Source organism: Pinus tabuliformis, chromosome 6 (genome assembly GCF_031772625.1).
Source record: "Pinus tabuliformis cultivar Carrire ecotype Pingquan chromosome 6, CPIR1, whole genome shotgun sequence".
Lineage (NCBI taxonomy): Eukaryota > Viridiplantae > Streptophyta > Pinopsida > Pinales > Pinaceae > Pinus > Pinus tabuliformis.
The window spans coordinates 548,678,987-548,694,109 of NC_142292.1; the positions used below are offsets into that span (position 1 = coordinate 548,678,987).

The 15,123-nt window shown below is 41.7% G+C and overlaps 2 protein-coding genes across 2 annotated transcripts in view; both read right to left on the reverse strand.

The window, feature by feature from the left end:
• Positions 1 to 15,123, reverse strand: part of LOC149259688 (chloroplast processing peptidase-like) — a 186,612-nt gene that overhangs the window by 38,129 nt on the left and 133,360 nt on the right. The window lies entirely within an intron of this gene.
• On the reverse strand, positions 513 to 1,422 carry LOC149259689 (uncharacterized). Its single transcript, XM_089434011.1, has 3 exons — positions 1,247 to 1,422; positions 780 to 1,142; positions 513 to 519 (listed from the first exon to the last, which is right to left on the reverse strand). Exons 1-3 carry the CDS (start codon positions 1,420 to 1,422, stop codon positions 513 to 515), a joined length of 546 nt encoding a protein of 181 aa, XP_089290137.1.

The window sequence follows — 15,123 nt, forward strand, 5'->3', positions numbered from 1 at the left end:
TGAGTCCTTAGAAGCATATGCTTCTAAAAGTTTACAAAAAAGTTAAAAACTGCATACTAATCAGAAAAAAATCAGCAACTAAGAGTCTAAGACTCTTAAGAGTGAGAACTAGAAGCAATTCCTCCCGCTCCTTCGCTTGCTTGACTCTCAAAGTTCTCCAAGTCATGAAGGCTGAAAAGAGGAGGCTCATCTAATTGAACCCATTCTGCCGCATTTGTAGCTTGCAAATCTAACTCTTCAAGGTCAATTGGTGAATGATCAATACCTGTCATTATCATGAGACATTGAAATGTGAATTAAAATTTCACTTTGAAGTTTGAACTTTAAACTTTTAAACTTAAAGTACGAACTAGATTATGAAACCTTCAAATTCAAGCTCTCGAATCTCACCTTGTATTTGTTTGTTGCGAAGTCGTAGATTGTAATGGACAAATACAAGGTCATTCAAGCGCTTTTGTGTCAATCGGTTGCGCTTCTTAGAATGTATTTTCTCAAACATGCTCCAGTTGCGTTCACAACCTGAAGCACTGCATGCTTGGTTTAAGATTCGAATGGCAAATCTCTTCAAATCTGGCGTATCACTACCAAAGTTTTGCCACCAAAGACCTAGCAAGTGGTAAGGGTTTGTGAGTAGAAGACTAGAAGTACCAAATTAGTAAATAGTAAAAACTTAAAAAGAAAAGAAAATTTAATAAAACATTTAACATACAAAATAAAGTTTAAACAAATTTAATGAATTGATGAAGCCTTCAAGCTGGGTACCTGGCGACATCTTTGACCTTTGTCTTATAGCACTGGTATAGGCAAACAATTTAGATGGTGTCCTATAATCTTGTAGTTGGGAAAAGACACGACTTTGTTGTTCTGGATCAGGGAAGCACCTTTCCAAGCATGTCATAAGTCCTCTGCCAACCTCCCCATCCTCATTAAATTTGCTCTTATCATAAAAATATTGTGGGTTTAAGAAGTACCCAGCAGCATGTAAGGGGGAATGCAATTGCCTATCCCAACGTGCATCTATAATGTCCCAAAGAGGCATATACTTTGTCTCATCATCCCCATATCTTCTTTTGATGGCCTCCTTTGCGAGATCCATCGCCTCATAAATGTAACCCATAGCGGGTTTGTCACCATCAACCATCCTGAAAGTTCAAGCATTCAAATTTAAAGAAATATGAAACATTGTAAATAAAAAGAAGCTTGAAATGAAATTTAAAAAATGAAAAAGTTAAAAGACTAAAAGTACCTGAGAACTCTAACAAGGGACTCCGTCACAGCAATAATCTCTTCAGCATCTTTCCAGAAGCCATCATTAAACACAAGTGCAACAATTTCGATGCCTTCAGGGGTCTTGGAATGTTTAGATCCCATCCACTCAGGTCCCAAGAACATCCTCTTCAGATTTATCTTTTGCTCAACCATAGATTGCAAAGATATGAAATTTGTTGCAAATCTAGTCACTGCAGGTCGAACAATTTCTTTACCTTCAGTGTATATTCTCATAGTGTTTAGGACAATAGTGTGGTTGTATAGGTATTTGGTTATGGATTTTGCCTTCTCCACAACCTCATGTATCCAATGAAGCTTACCAATGTCCTCAAGCATTAAATCTATGCAATGGGCAGCACAAGAGGTCCAAAAAATAGTGGGGTGCCTCATCTCAAAAAGTCTACCAGCAGCCATATAATTCGCTGCATTATCGGTGACAATTTGTACAACATTTTCTTCTCCCACTTCTTGAACAACTTCCTCCATCATTTCACAGATAAGTTGGGCAGTCTTAACCTTATCTGAAGCATCCACTGACTTGAGAAACATTGTGCCTGCGGGACAAGATACAAGGAAATTTATTAAAGTTTTATTCCTCTGATCTGTCCATCCATCACTCATGATGGTGCACCCTGTTTCTACCCATGATGAACGAAACTCAGCTAGCACAAGCATGACATCTTCAACACTCTCTAACAACATATCTGTCCTAAGGCTCTCTGATGTAGGGGCTTTGAACCCTGGACCTGCATTAGCAATTGCATCAATCATAGCTTGCCAATAAGGACTTCTGGCACAGTGGAAAGGTATGTCAGAATAGTACCAAAAGTTAGCAATGGCCTTCCTTGCCTGACTATGGATATTTTTTTTCCAACCAGTGCCATCCAAGGTAGGTTGGGAACTGGGTTTTGTGCGGGGAGCAAAAAAGGCGTTTATGTTTCCACCTCCAGTGTTCAAGGAAGGAGTTGAAGGACTGGCATGGCTTTGAGTTTGACTTGGCCTTGGAGGCATGTGTGGAAAACTTGGGAACGGCATTGAGGATTCAACAGATTGAGGTGACATGGGGCTAGTGACAGAAAAATTATCAACTCCAACATTTCCTATTTCAGCAGTTTGCTTTGCTTTCTTGGCTTTATGCTGCTCTAACATTTCAAGGGCCAAGGCTGCTTGGTATTGGACATTCTCGTCAACCTTGGTGCAAATACCTATATCATGGCCAGGTATTTTTGCAAGGTGGAACTTGAATCTATAAATGCCTCCACTGCATTCCTTTTTGCAAAATTTACAAAGGAGCAAGGCTTTTCCAGGAATCTTGTCACAATAAGCCCAAGCAAAGTCCTTCTCTCTCGGCATTGTTGTTGCTTTGAACTTGTGTTTAATTTGTGGCTTCTGTTAAGATTTGGAGTCCGGCTTCTATTTAATTTGTGGCTCCTGTGAAAGACAACAAAAAATCAAATTTAAAAATCATCCAAAAATTTAAAATATGCTAGAAATTTAAAAAAGTAAATGAAGACAGATGGACAAAACACTCATATCTGTAACTCTGACTGGGTAGTATGGGTAGAGCATTGGTCATCTGTATATGGATCAAATTCTCATACATTTCACTCCTCTGGTGTGAACCAAGATAGTCATGAAAGAAGCCTTGTAGGCTTGTACAGTATTCAGGTTTTGCTGGTAGAAATATGGTCTCTGTTGAAACTTGAATCAGCAGTGTATGGAATCATGGATCTGGTGTTAGGGAGTGTATTTCAATGACAGAGCATTCCTCTCAACTTACATACCTCGGACCTGTTTTGTGAAAGCATCCTATTGCAGATTCCAGAGTGGACAGTCATCAAACTTTGGAGATACGAGATAGCTCATAGCTCGGAATTACCTGTGATCATTGTTGCAGACTTAATTAAATTACATTCACCTGTAGCTGCTTCAAGCTCAGACTTGGTGCTACTTGGAACAGTCACCTAGGAACAGAATTGTGGCTCAGATTTGTTGGAGGGCTCAGTCCTTGAGGCACAGTTACTGTTACAGTGTTATGAATACAGTGCAGACCAACATTGTGAATTTCATTTTCTCGTTTAATAACCAACAATGAATCACTGAATAACTGAGGCTGCTTGAATCATTTTATGCATATCAAGTTTTAATAGGGTCCCTAAAACCATCATCTCTGCAAGGTTATTGGTACCCCTTCTCCAGCCAGCTTTAAATTTAAAGTAATTAGTATCTGAAAAAAATAATACTGGCCTAGGGGGATCTTGATTCCATGCATCTAGTGCTGGCATGTAAGGGGGCTATCTTTGAGCATCAGGAAGTTCTCTGCATAAAAGGTTGGATCCAAAACCTTGAAGGGGGCGATCCTAGTGACCTGGATATAATATATATTCCGTGTAAATATTCTTCATGATAATCTCATTCATCTCCTGTTTATGAGGCAAGGGACTCGGAACATCCAAAGAGGTACTTGAACAGGGGTAGGTGGTCTACTTGATATATTGACTTGATCCCTCTTAACTTGCTGTAAATATCAAATTTAATCTGATATCGGTGGTCTATTTGATACCAAAGCCAACTGTCACAGTCATATAACGTATATCAAATGCGATATGGAATCTGGCAATCTGCAATAGGATGCTTTCACAAAACAGGTCCGAGGTATGCGGGTCACACCAAGTATACATATTACAAAGTATATCAAATGTACAGTCGAATAGATGCAAGCTATCGGTGAAGCAATGTACAGTCGAAGAGAAGCAATGTACAGTCGAATAGATGCAATGCTTCTTATTATTGATGCATACCTCACACTAATGAAGTTGCAAACTGTGACGGTGACCTGAGTTTCACAAGACTCGACAGGGACTGTGCTTCGAATGCGGCTTCGTCGTTCGAATGCGCTTCGACAGGCTTCGTCGTTCGACAGGGAATGTGCTTCGTCGTTCGAATGCGGCAATGACAAATGTTATAAACGCAAACGCGGCAATGTTATCACCGTTAAACTGTTAAACAATTCACCGATGCGGGAACGCAAACGCGGCAAACCGGAACCGGCGAAAACCCTATTGAATTTGGCGGGACTCGTTAAAATCGGCAGAAATCGCAGAAATCGCATAAATCGCGAGTCGAACTCGCGTTGACCACGAGTTAAACTCGGTCAACGCGAGTTGACACGCCCAGATTCGAAACGGAACTTTTTGCCACCGATCCGACTTGCACTCGCGATTAATCGCCGGAATCGGCGATTCCTGTTTCACTGGGTGCAACACAGTGATGATGGACATGGTGTGATGGTGCAGCATGGTGCAACACAGTGATGATGGACATGGTGTGATGGTGCAGCATGGTGTAGCACAGTGATAGGTACAGTATGGTGATGGAATCACCTGAGTTCAGATCTGCTACCTCATGTGTCATCTTCTTAGAGAAGATCTCTACTCTTATTTTGACAAGTCAAAGTGTTGACTTTTGATGTATATGTACTATCTCTCTCTCTGCTAAACTATTGAAGAACATAAGAAGAATTGATCAAGGGTTTCCCCACATTGGGGTTTGTCCCTGGCTAGCGCCACATCTTGTGTCCTCTTGTCTTGGCTTGTTTTTTGCGATTTATGTTTATGTTCTATCTGCATTTTACTATCATGCTAAATGTGATTGCTAATCTGGAATTGATATTGAGCTAATATGGAAAATTGAAGTAAATTTGCTCTCAGCATAGAACATACCTAAAATTAACATGGTATCAGAGGTGAGGTGAAGACAAAGCCCAAGCAAGAGTGAAAGAGCAATCACCGAAAGGCTCAATGGGTTCCTCATCCCACTTCAAATTCACCAAGGGTGAAGTCGAAGCAGAGAATATTATCTGAGTGGTGCAGCGGAAGCATCTGATGGCCTACCTAAAGATCACTTCAATGGGAAGTCCGGATCTAAGGGTGGAAGGAAAGGCAGATGCCTTGCTTGCAATAAGTTTGGCCATTATGCGAGGGAGTGTCCGAATAGAAGGGACACATCACTTGATGATGATAACAATCATTCCAGGGGCATCTTCAATGATCGAAGGAATGACAGGTACCATGGCAAAGGAAAAAGGAATGCAGGTCATCAAGGAAATGGCCGACTCTTCAAAGAAAGCAAGGAACTCCAGGTATGAAGAATCAAATGTTGTTTCTGATAAGCTAAAGGAGTATTATCTTATATTGGCCCTCTCCACTACTTCTCCTCCAGACTCTTTGGGAATCTGGCTTATTGATTGTAGTGCTTCAAGGCACTTCATCGGATAGAAGGAAGCTCTCTCTAATTTGGTAGAGATGGAAACAATCGTGGGGATTATACTTGGAGTCAATGCCACCTATCCCGGAAAGGGTGTAGGGAATGTTACCCCTCAATTGAATGAGGGTAACACGATTCATTTACAAGAAGTTCTTTATGTACCTAATCTCAAGAAGAACCTGGTGTCCATTTCGGCAATGGAAGTCAAAGGTTTCAAGGTGGCATTCATCGATGGAAAGGTACGTGTTTGAAAATGGAATTTTCAAAGATGCTTTTACTCATGGGTTCAGGGTTGGCAATTTGTATCAAGTTGCAGGAAGTCCATTGGGGACCATGTCGTGCGACACATGTCTTCAATGGCACCGGAGGTTTGCCCATCTTCATTATAAGGCCATACCCAATGTGAGTCAAATGGTGAAAGGGATGCTTGAATTCAAGAAGTGCATGAAGGTACATGTCCGAGATGTACCTGTTGACCACTACCGGTCAACTACCCATGCAGTACACCCCCTTTTTTCTTTGCAAAAAGGGGTAGCACCTGATCGACATGTCCGTGCCATCCTGCAGTCATCAGCAGCTTGATCATTTTAATTGTAAACCCAGTCTGCATGTATCAATTGTAAATAATCTTAGCAGATATGAGTCGTTTATGTAAAATTGCCTAGGTGGACCTAACTTTCTAATGATAATCTACGTCCCGGAAGGTTTTTCGTCTCACCGATCTATGATCGGCAGAGTTTTCCTTCAGCCTGACCCCAAAGCCGGGATGGATTTTGTTATTAGAACTTTAGGAGAATCCTAGTGTATTAATCTGCTAGATTATAGTTGTGTCGCAACACTGGATGGTTTATGAGGGTCTATGATAAAGGGGATTTCCCCCTTAAGATGTAAATTGTAAAAGTCATGATGTAATGTGTCTTGAGGGTTGGAAAATGTTTTAAATCCCCTCATGAGTCCTATGTCCTAGGTCCTAGGTGATGTTTCCAAAGGCTTAGTTCGATGATCCATTTAAGAAAATAAATAAAATAATAAAATAAATAAAAATTAAAAAATTAAAAAATAATAAAAAATTATAAAATAAAGCAAAAAACCTAAATAATAAAATAATAATATTTTGAGTAAATGCATGCAAAATATTATTTTTAATAATAAGTTAACAATTTCGACGGATGAGATTAAGAGATGTCTTGATCCTCATCGACGGTCGAGATCATTTCGACATGGATCACTCGAACTAGCCGTTGGAATTATTTCCTTTAAATAGGGTGCTAGGGGTCATTTCAGAAAATTGGATCTGTGAGTCTGGTACTGAAGAAGCTCTCTTGTAATCTGTTTTCTGGTTAATAAAAGAAGACTTTGGGGTCCAAATCTAGCTGGTGTTACTCTCTGGAAATGCTGTGAGATTGTTTAATTTTCTGCATATTTTATTTTTCAGCCATTAATAATAGCTTATTGTAGAGTATTGTGAGCACAGGTATCTTGTTCACTTGCTAGGGTTTGAGTGGTGTTACAGTTTCTGAAGTAATGGCAGGTATCTCCATTACTTTTTGAGATCTAGCAGCATTTTTGCCCTCTTTACTGATGGTTGAAGTGAGCTGTGCAGGAAAACTCTTACTGAAGAAGATTGCTGGGCGTTAGGGGAAGTTCTCGGCTGAACCAGCCAACTCCCGCAAGCATTTTTTGCTTAGCCCAGTTGGATTTGATCCTGGGTCTATCATTCAGTTTATTTTTTTAATTTGCATGAGAGATTTTCTGAAGTTCTTCACAGTGAAAACCTGAAATTTTTATTCTTTAAAATATTTCTGTGCTTATTGCTGAATCTGGCTGTTAAGGGGCCAAAATCTGTAAATTAGTCAAGTTGATCTAGGGTTTCAAATTTTTTATACAGTTTTCATTAGGGTTTTGTTTTCGTGTACAAGGTTTTCATCAAGATCAGATTTTCAGGAGTTCGCGGCTGCCCAGATTATAGCAATCCTCTGCGTAAAATCGTGGCCATCTTTCACTGCTTTTCTCCCCACCATCGTATCTGCATTTTCACCACTTCCATACCGCGGCTTCAACGTGGGCAAAATCCATCGATTCACACACTGCATCGAGTTTTACGTTTTTTCATCGATTCACATTCACGCACGGCCTCAGATTTCCAGTCCATCAATCAGACGGTGTAACTGCATGCGATCGACGGATAGCAAACGCGTGGTGAACGAATCATTTTTTTTTGGACGGAGAACGAGATATATGCAGGCTCATACACGCCGGAGCATTCCGAAATAAACCTCAAATCGTCTCTGCTCATTCACCATTGACTGCGTAAGCTCAGGTACGCGTTTATCCTTTCACCTTTTGCTTGAAAATTTGGTCACGATTTAGGCTTGTGCATCTACGTTTATCATATCCGTGGCTCAACTCCTCATCGATTTTCCTCTCAGGGCTATGATTCTATCGTTGTAAGCATATCGTCTAACGCTCCTTCGATTTATGCCATTGAAGCATCCTGTTAGTGCCATTACGCTCAGCGAATAGTCATTTTCGTTTTAGTTCCTTAGATTAGGGTTTTGATTTATAACTATAGTTTCGATTTTATTTCCTTTAGATTTTTTAAATTGTATTTTAAATAAAATAAAATAAAAAAAAGGGTTAAGCGTAGGTTAGCGTTAGTTTTTAGTTAGAAGTTCGATTTTGTTTTTTTTTTTTTTTGTTTTAATTAGATTTTGATTTGTTTTTTATTAGATTTGTTTTATAAATTTTTTATTTTGTTTTAAAATATGATATAAAAAATAAAAAGTCGATTTTCATTTAGTTGTTTTATGTTTAGATTCAAAGTTAGAATTTAGCTTTTATTTCTTTTGTTTATTTTAATAGTTATGTTATAGTTTTGGAGTTAAATTTTATTTTAGCTTAGTTTAATAAATTTAAATTTTAGTTTGTTTTAGTTTAATTTTTAAATTAAATTTTGGTTTTGTTTTTTTTTTTTTTTAAATAAATTATTTTCCGGAAATTATCATGTGGAATAAATGTTTATCATGAATATTTGTTGCATTTGCGTGGTTGTTTAAAGCTTTGATCAAAATTTTCCTAATTACTGGATATTGTTATTGAGCTTTGCCCATTTTAAGAGCGTCGTTGTTTCAATTGATATCTTGCGTCGTTCTAGCTTTCATGATAAATGCTTGCTCTACATGGTTATTGTTGCAGCATCTGACAATTAAGCGATTAAATATTTACTCCACAAGGCACTGGTCTTTTAAATTTCTAAATCCATCTAGTGCTTATCATATCGTGTTTCGTGTCTCCCAGCCCAACTGTTTGGCAGTTGGTCTTCATCTTCTCATAGGGTCTACCCCCCTTAGCCGCGGGAGACAGGCTTAAACGGAGGGATCGGGGATCAGAGTGACAGCCCCCGGTCTGAGCGTTGTCGTGTCAATCTGCGCGACAACAGTACCGAAGGAAAATCTTACAAGGGGACCATCCCCTCATGTAGCAAGTCCACAGGTTTGGAACAACTCGAGGGGTTTGAGATTCATGATCATGAATCTCATGTATGCAGGTTGAAGAAATCTCTCTATGATTTAGAGCTAACACCCTGAGCTTAGTATGAGAGGATTTACAGCTATCTAATGAAGCTAAGATTCACTAGGAGTGAAGCCGATCCAAACCATTGCTTTAAGGCTGTGGATGATAGACCTCTCATACTGGTACCTTATGAGGACGACCTCTTTCTGACAGGTGAAAACCCTCTCATTTGCAAAAGTAAGAGGGAGTTGGATTCCGGATTTGGAATGGTGAACTGCAAGCCCGTGACTACCTCGATGAAGCCTAACTTTAAGAAGTTATGCGGTAGTGATGCCGGACCTGATTTGGGAAATGCCTCTGAGTTTCATAAACTCATACTAGCATTGATGTTCTTGGTGAACTCCCATCCGGATATATGTTTTGCAGTTAGCATGCTGAGCTCATATATGGTTGAGCCTCACTGGATTGGTGCCAAGAATCATTTGAGATATCTTCAGGGCACAATCTCTCATGGATTGAGATACACTGCCGGAAATGTGAAGCTGCATGATTATTCTGATGTTGATTAGGCAGGCAGTGTGGAGGATCGCAAGAGCACTTCTGGGTGCTGGTTCTCTTTGGGTTCTGCTTCGATATCCTAGATGAGCAGGAAGCAGAAGTCGGTTGCTTTGAGCACTGATGAGGCCAGATACATAGCAATGAGTATGGCCTCCTGTGAAGCTGTTTGGTTGTGGAAGCTCTTCAGTGAGCTGTTTGGACACATGCTGGATGCCATCGCGATCTTCTGTGACAACCAGAGGGGGATTCAATTGTTTAGGAATCCCGTGTTCTATGATTGCTCCAAGCATATAGACATCAGGTACCACTTTATCTGGGATATGGTACATCGAGGAGCAAGAAGGCTCCAATGCATTGGGACTGATGTGCAGGCGCCGATATTCTGTCAAAGCCCCTGGGAAAGGTCAAATTTTTAACCTTTCGAGAACAACTAGGAGTCGTGGAGAGACTCTCTCCTAAGGGTCCTGTATGATATGGAGATTAAGCTCTGAGAGCTCCGGGGGGGCTTGGGGGTACATCATGGAGCGATGAGCAACCATAGGGTGAGTGGTTCAACCTTCCCCTAGTGGTCTCCTATGTAGGCAGGATGAGTGGTTCATCCTTCTCCCGCTGAGACACAATCATAGGGTGAGTGGTTCAGCCTTCCCCTGGGATACCCGTGGCAACATGTAGGCAAGATGAGTGATTCATCCCTCTCCTGCTGAGACATCCTACCCATGCAGTCTGAGACTCATGGGAAGTACCTCTCATCTGGCCAATGAGTAGGGAAATGAGGATAGGGACCATTGTAGTACCGATGGACGCATCGTGTATCTACCATACTCCCTATGTTAGGATGATATTGATCTGGGATCAATTGGAACTGACTTCGGGTCAGTAAGAGTGATATAACTCACTCTCTTTTGGAACTGATTTCAGATCAGTAAGAGTGGTATGACACACTCTCTTTATTGGAACTGACTTCAGGTCAGTAAGAGTGGTATGAGACATTCTCTTTTATATGGGACTAACTTCGGGTCAGTAGAGGATGGTATGATACATTCTCGATCACTTCTTGTTCTTCATAGTTCAGCATAGCAGAGCAGAGCAGGGCACTGATGGCAGAGATAGTACAGTGTGGCAGATGGATTAGCAAATGGAGTTCTCCCTAGTTGAGAGGGAGTGTTAAAATTGGCAACTACGGCCAAACTCCATGTGGGTCTACTTATTCATGGCAGCTGATATTTTTCTTGGATTCCTCTCGTCGAGAGGTGTAGGATTGATCTAAAGATCATCTGATTCCGACATGTATTCATGGAGATATGAAATTATTTGTGTTATGGGACAATTCATCATGGTCGGCCAACAACCAAATTGCCCCCACTTGTGCTCAACGTTTTAGTATAAAAAGAGGTGGTTTGTTAGTCATTTGGACATTCACACTCTTGTGATCTCTCTTCATTCTATTTTGGGTTTGATGAAGATGAGATCTAGAGAGAGTGTCCTAGGTGATATGTTGCCCTATGGAGAAGCCCTAACAGCGTAATGGAGAAGTCTAATACGCAGCAAGAAGAGGCACTAAGGAAAAGCCTTAATGCTGATATAGTAGAAGCCTAACACTGTCATGGAGGACAACTCTTATGGTGGAGTCTACACAAGGTTCCATGGTGTCCTGAATGGGACCTTTCTACACAGCAATAAGAAGCCTAAGTACGCTGCCCTAAATGCTATCATGGAGCAAGGGTTCTTCTGTCATGCTCTAAACATAGAGATCCTAAGATGCTGCCTAAACTCTGTCCTAGAGGTATCATGGTTGCGGATCAATAAAGGTCTAACGTTTCTAAATGCTGGCTTTATTCCACGGTAAAAGAAGGGCTCCAACCGCAACCCTCCTAGGAGATATAATTTGTAGTCATTAAGGGTTTCTAAGCAATAAGAGATAGATTCATGTACGTTGGAAATACCACAGCTATATGATGCCTCTAGACTATTGTTCTAAGCTTGGATGAGGTTTAGTTGGGAGCAGTTGTCATTAGATTAGAGGGCTAAGCAGCTAACTATAGCCTAGTTGCTTTGCTAGGCTGAAAGCCATAACAAGCAGCTAAGGCTGGTATGCATTTGCAGCAAGAGGATAAGTATTACAACAACATGATGTATTGCAGTTTGCAACATATGTGACAGTGAGGATGGGTGCAACATGGTGCAGTATGGTGCAACACTATGGTACAACATGGTGATGATGGGCATGGATGTATAGCAGCAACACGATGCATTGCAGTAACTTGTTGATGATGGGTACAACATGATGATGAGGTACTGCTCAATAATGGGAGCAACATAGTGATGAGAGCAACTCAGTGATTGGGTTCAACACTATGTTAAGTGCAGCATGATGATGAGGTGCAAGACAACGATGGTGCAGCATGGTGCAACATAGTGATGATGGACATGTTGTGATGGTGCAACATAGTGGTGATGGTGCAACATGGTTCAACATAGTGGTGATGGTGCAACATGGTTCAACATAGTGGTGATGGACATGGTGTGATGGTGCAGCACAGTGATAGGTACAGTATGGTGATGGAATCACCTGAGTTCAAATCTGCTACCTCGTGTGTCATCTTCTTAGAGAAGATCTCTACTCTTATTTTGACAAGTCAAAGTGTTGACTTCTAATGTATATGTACTATCTCTCTCTCTGCTGAACTATTGAAGAACATAAGAAGAATTGATCAAGGGTTTCCCCACATTGGGGTTTGTCCCTGGCTAGCGCTACATCTTGTGTCCTCTTGTCTTGGCTTGTTTTCTGCGATTTATGTTTGTGTTCTATCTGCATCTTACTATTATGCTAAATGTGATTGCTAATCTGGAATTGATATTGAGCTAATATGGAAAATTGAAGTAAATTTAATCTTGGCATAGAACATACCTAAAATTAACACTAATCAACGACTAAGATTAGAACTAGTTTGATCCTCGTCACTTAGAACTTTCTCACCCATATTTTATTAATACACATTAATATTTTTATTTTCCCAAATTTAGACTTAGGAACTCGTTAAAAATATTAATTATTTTAATAGCTCCTCATCCGGGTGGAATTTGTCCAAATGATTTCTGGGTCTTGGAGATCTCATGTGCCTTAGCCTCTCCACCAAATTTCATGGCCAGAGCACATCCGATGCTACCCAAAATCAACACTCCCTCTTAGCGAGGAATGTGCTCTAGCAATACTTCACCATAGAAGCATCACACTGATCCTCCGCATCGGTCCTCTACGCTGATGCTTGGCTTGCTGCCCTACATCCATTGCACTGCTGCTTCCCGTACTGCAGCCCATGACACTACCACTGCCACTGCTACATCTGCACTCCAGCCCATGACACTACCACTGCCACTGCTACATCTGTACTGCAGCTCCCTGTCAACATGCTGCATCATGCTGCCCATAGGACTACCACTGCTAACTGTTGCATTGCAACTCAGTTACCGATAAGTAAGTAACTGAATTCAACCAATCACTGACAACTTGGTAAGTCTATAAGCCTCGTGATGCTGAAGCTACCGCTGCTGCTACCCTGTGCTCCCTCTGCTACAAACTTCTACACTCTAGCACTGGCTTGTCGCTCCATCACACCTTGCTCCACCCGATACCTGTCATCATGCTACTGTCTTTAAGGGCTCTCGTAGCCGCATGTGATCCAAGAGTTTGGGCACCTCAAGGATCCTGCACCATTTCTGTAGTCCTTTCGACTACAGCTCCATGTCTCCCCACCTCTTCTCTAGAGCCGCATGAGCACTCATGGCACAATCATCATCAATCTTGACATCCTTCTCCGCCTTTGCTGGAGCAGCCTTTGAGTCAGAAGCTTCTCCCTTGCCTTTCTTCCTGGGGCACCGAGAGGCATAATGTCCCAGCTTCCCACAGTTGAAGCACTTGACCTTGGAGATGTCTTTCTTCTTCCTCTTTTGTAGCTCCTATTGTCCCGTTGATGCGAGAGCTACATCCTCCTCCTCCTTCTTGATTCGAACTCCCTTACCACTACTCCTCGCCTTGGTCAATCTCTTAAGATCTTCTGATCGAAGAGCTGCCCACATCTCCTCCCAATTGGTGAGAGTCGCTCTGCCCAAAATGCTTTGGACAAACGTCTCCCAGTGCTTGGTGACTGCATTCAGGGCAGTCTTGACCATTAACTCTGGATCCTATGTAGACCCCACGGAAGTAAGCTGGTCGCGAATCCCTTGCAACCTGAGAAGGAATGGATCTATCTCCTCTCCTTTCTACATCTGATATTGCCTCAGCTGATTCTCCAATAACATCTTCCACTGCACGGAAGAGCCCTGGTATAAGGTGGCCAGCGTCTACCACATCTCCCTTGCTGTGTTTTTATCAGCAATATGTGGTATTACATGATCCTTGACCCCGTCTAGGATCATGCATTTTGCATTGCTTGGGCCTCCTCATACTTCTTGGCTGCTTCAGCGTCAACCGAGACAACTACTACTCTCAAGGCATAGTCCTTGATGCAATGTTTATCCAGGATTGCCAGGATCCTGGCCTTCTAGGTGACAAAATTGGAAGCCCCGTCCAATCTATCCTGATCCCTCAATCCGTTATCTTCCATCTCTACTCCTCTTCTCTAGACTCTCTCTGAGTCCTAATTTCCCTCTCGGAAATCCTCCGACCAACCGTCAAATCACTCCTCTCCAATCCTCCTTTGCCGCTGCAACTCGGATCTAGATTTCTTGGCTAGAAATCTGTCGAGGTAGTGCTTCCCTCTACCTTGGTTCAGTCTCCTTAGACACTATTCTGCATCGACAGAAACAACGTCCCACCAGCTCCTCAAATCAAAATCTGCATAGCTCCCTTAGCCCCGGCAACTCGAAGAATCTGAGCCCTTCAGGCTCTGCACAATCTCTGCGTGGGCTGAATCTGCTCCTCCCGGCCAACTGCATCAATCCTTCCTAGCTCAGAAAGATGACGTGGCTCTGCGTGAGCCTGATCTGCCCTCCTTTGCCTCTGCGCTGGCCCTGATGGCTGACGCAGCTACTGCGTGGGCTCCTCCCAACTACTGCGTCTTCCTCTCCCGACTCAGAATGCTGATGCAGGCATTGCGTGAGCCTCTGCGTCACTCCTCCTTCTGCCTCTGGAACAACGCTGTCTCTCGGGACAACTGCTTCTCTGCTGCAAACTCTCAGATTTCTTGGTTGGTGTCTTCAATCGCTTATGATCTGCAATCCTTCCGATACCATGTGAAAATTCCTGAATCTAACACATTAGAAAACCCCACTGCAATTACTGGTTTACAATCTCCTACTTGTTCTTTACATTAACAAGTTATTTAATTGCATAAACATCGAAGTAAACACTATTGAATCCTTCAGAAATATACAGATCATGCACTGAAATAAACAGAGACAATAACACAAGGGACACCGTTATTTTTGGACAATCGTCCCCGAAAAAACCCAATTCGGGAAAACCGATGCAACATATAGAGGGTTTGTATTATTAAGTAGATTTCGTGAATACAACTA

Excerpts from the sequence above, each read along its gene's own strand:
- LOC149259689 (XM_089434011.1), bottom strand. The coding sequence starts at position 1,422 with ATGGTTGAGCAAAAGATAAATCTGAAGAGGATGTTCTTGGGACCTGAG. Across the intron at positions 1,143-1,246 it reads TCCCTTGTTAGAGTTCTCAG|GATGGTTGATGGTGACAAAC; the intron begins GTACTTTTAGTC and ends TTGAACTTTCAG.